We start from the raw sequence: 1,111 nt of genomic DNA, 5'->3' as shown, positions 1-1,111 counted from the left end.
TCACGTAGAGCCTCCTCCCGTCCAGGCTCAGCTGCAGCATCTGAGGACCCCCGGGAAYCTTCTTTCCCTAAAAATTTTGGGAAAAATCCCAAATGGGGCTGGCCCGGGGGTGGGGAGATCCCAAAAGGGGATTTGGGGTGGGTGGGGAGATCCCAAAATGGGATTTGGGGTGGGATCAATCCCAAAAAGGAAATTGGGGTGGATGTGGTCGATCCCAAAGCAAGATTTGGGGTGGATGGAATCAGTCCCAGAAGAAAATTTGGGGTGGGGAGATCCCAAAGTGGGATTTGGGATGGGATCGATCCCAAAATGGGATTTGGGGTGGATGGGATCGATCCAAAAAGGGGATTTGGGGTGGGTGGGTTCGATCCCAAAGCAGAATTCGGGATGGGATCAATCCCAAAAGGGAAATTGGGGTGGATGGGATCGATCCAAAAAGGGGATTTGGGATGGGGAGATCCCAAAATGGGATTTGGGGTGGGTGGGATCAATCCCAAAATGGGATTTGGGGTGGATGGGATCAATCTAAAAAGGGGATTTGTGGTGGGGAGATCCCAAATTGGGATTTGGGATGGGATCAATCCTAAAAGGGAAATTGGGGTGGAAGGGATTGATCCCAAAATGGGATTTGGGGATGGGATCAGTCCCAAAAGGGAAATTGGGGTGGGTGGGATCGATCCGAGTGTGGGACTTGGGGATGATTTTGGGGTGGATGGAACCGTTCCCAAACTAGGAAATTTGGGAATATTTTGGGGTGGATGGAGGTTATCCCAGGGTGATATTTTGGGATGATTTTGGTGACGATGGAACCGTTCTCAAACCGGGAATTTTGGGATGATTTTGGGTGGAAGAAACCATTCCCAAACCGGGAATTTGGGAATATTTTGGCACCCACCTGGATGACGAAGGGCTCCGGTTGTTCCTGCAGCTCCTCATCCTCGCACACCGTCACCGGACCCCCTTTGACGATGCTGCCACCCACGAAAACCTTCAAAAAATGCAAAAAATCTCCCAATCCCAAAAAAAATTGAAAAAATATCCCCAAAAAATAAAAAAAAAATCCCCCAAAATCCCAAAATATCAAAAAAATCCCCCCAAAATTTCCCAAAAA

At 48.8% G+C, this 1,111-nt stretch overlaps 1 protein-coding gene across 1 annotated transcript in view; it reads right to left on the bottom strand.

The window, feature by feature from the left end:
* Positions 1-4: 4 nt before the first annotated feature.
* Positions 5-1,111, bottom strand: part of LOC130588318 (methanethiol oxidase-like) — a gene marked incomplete at both ends in the record, with an annotated part of 8,920 nt that continues 7,813 nt past the window's right edge. The window contains 2 exons of the mRNA XM_057389254.1: positions 5-67; positions 896-1,008. Of these exons, the coding sequence (XP_057245237.1) occupies positions 5-67; positions 896-1,008 (176 nt within the window). The remainder of the gene's footprint in view (positions 68-895; positions 1,009-1,111) is intronic.

This window comes from Malurus melanocephalus, unplaced genomic scaffold (assembly GCF_030028575.1).
Source record: "Malurus melanocephalus ecotype Western Australia unplaced genomic scaffold, MMel_1.1 scaffold_4371, whole genome shotgun sequence".
In the NCBI taxonomy this organism is placed as follows: Eukaryota; Metazoa; Chordata; class Aves; order Passeriformes; family Maluridae; genus Malurus; species Malurus melanocephalus.
The sequence above is the reverse complement of the archived record's forward strand: the minus strand, read 5'-3'. Positions and strand labels throughout refer to the sequence as shown.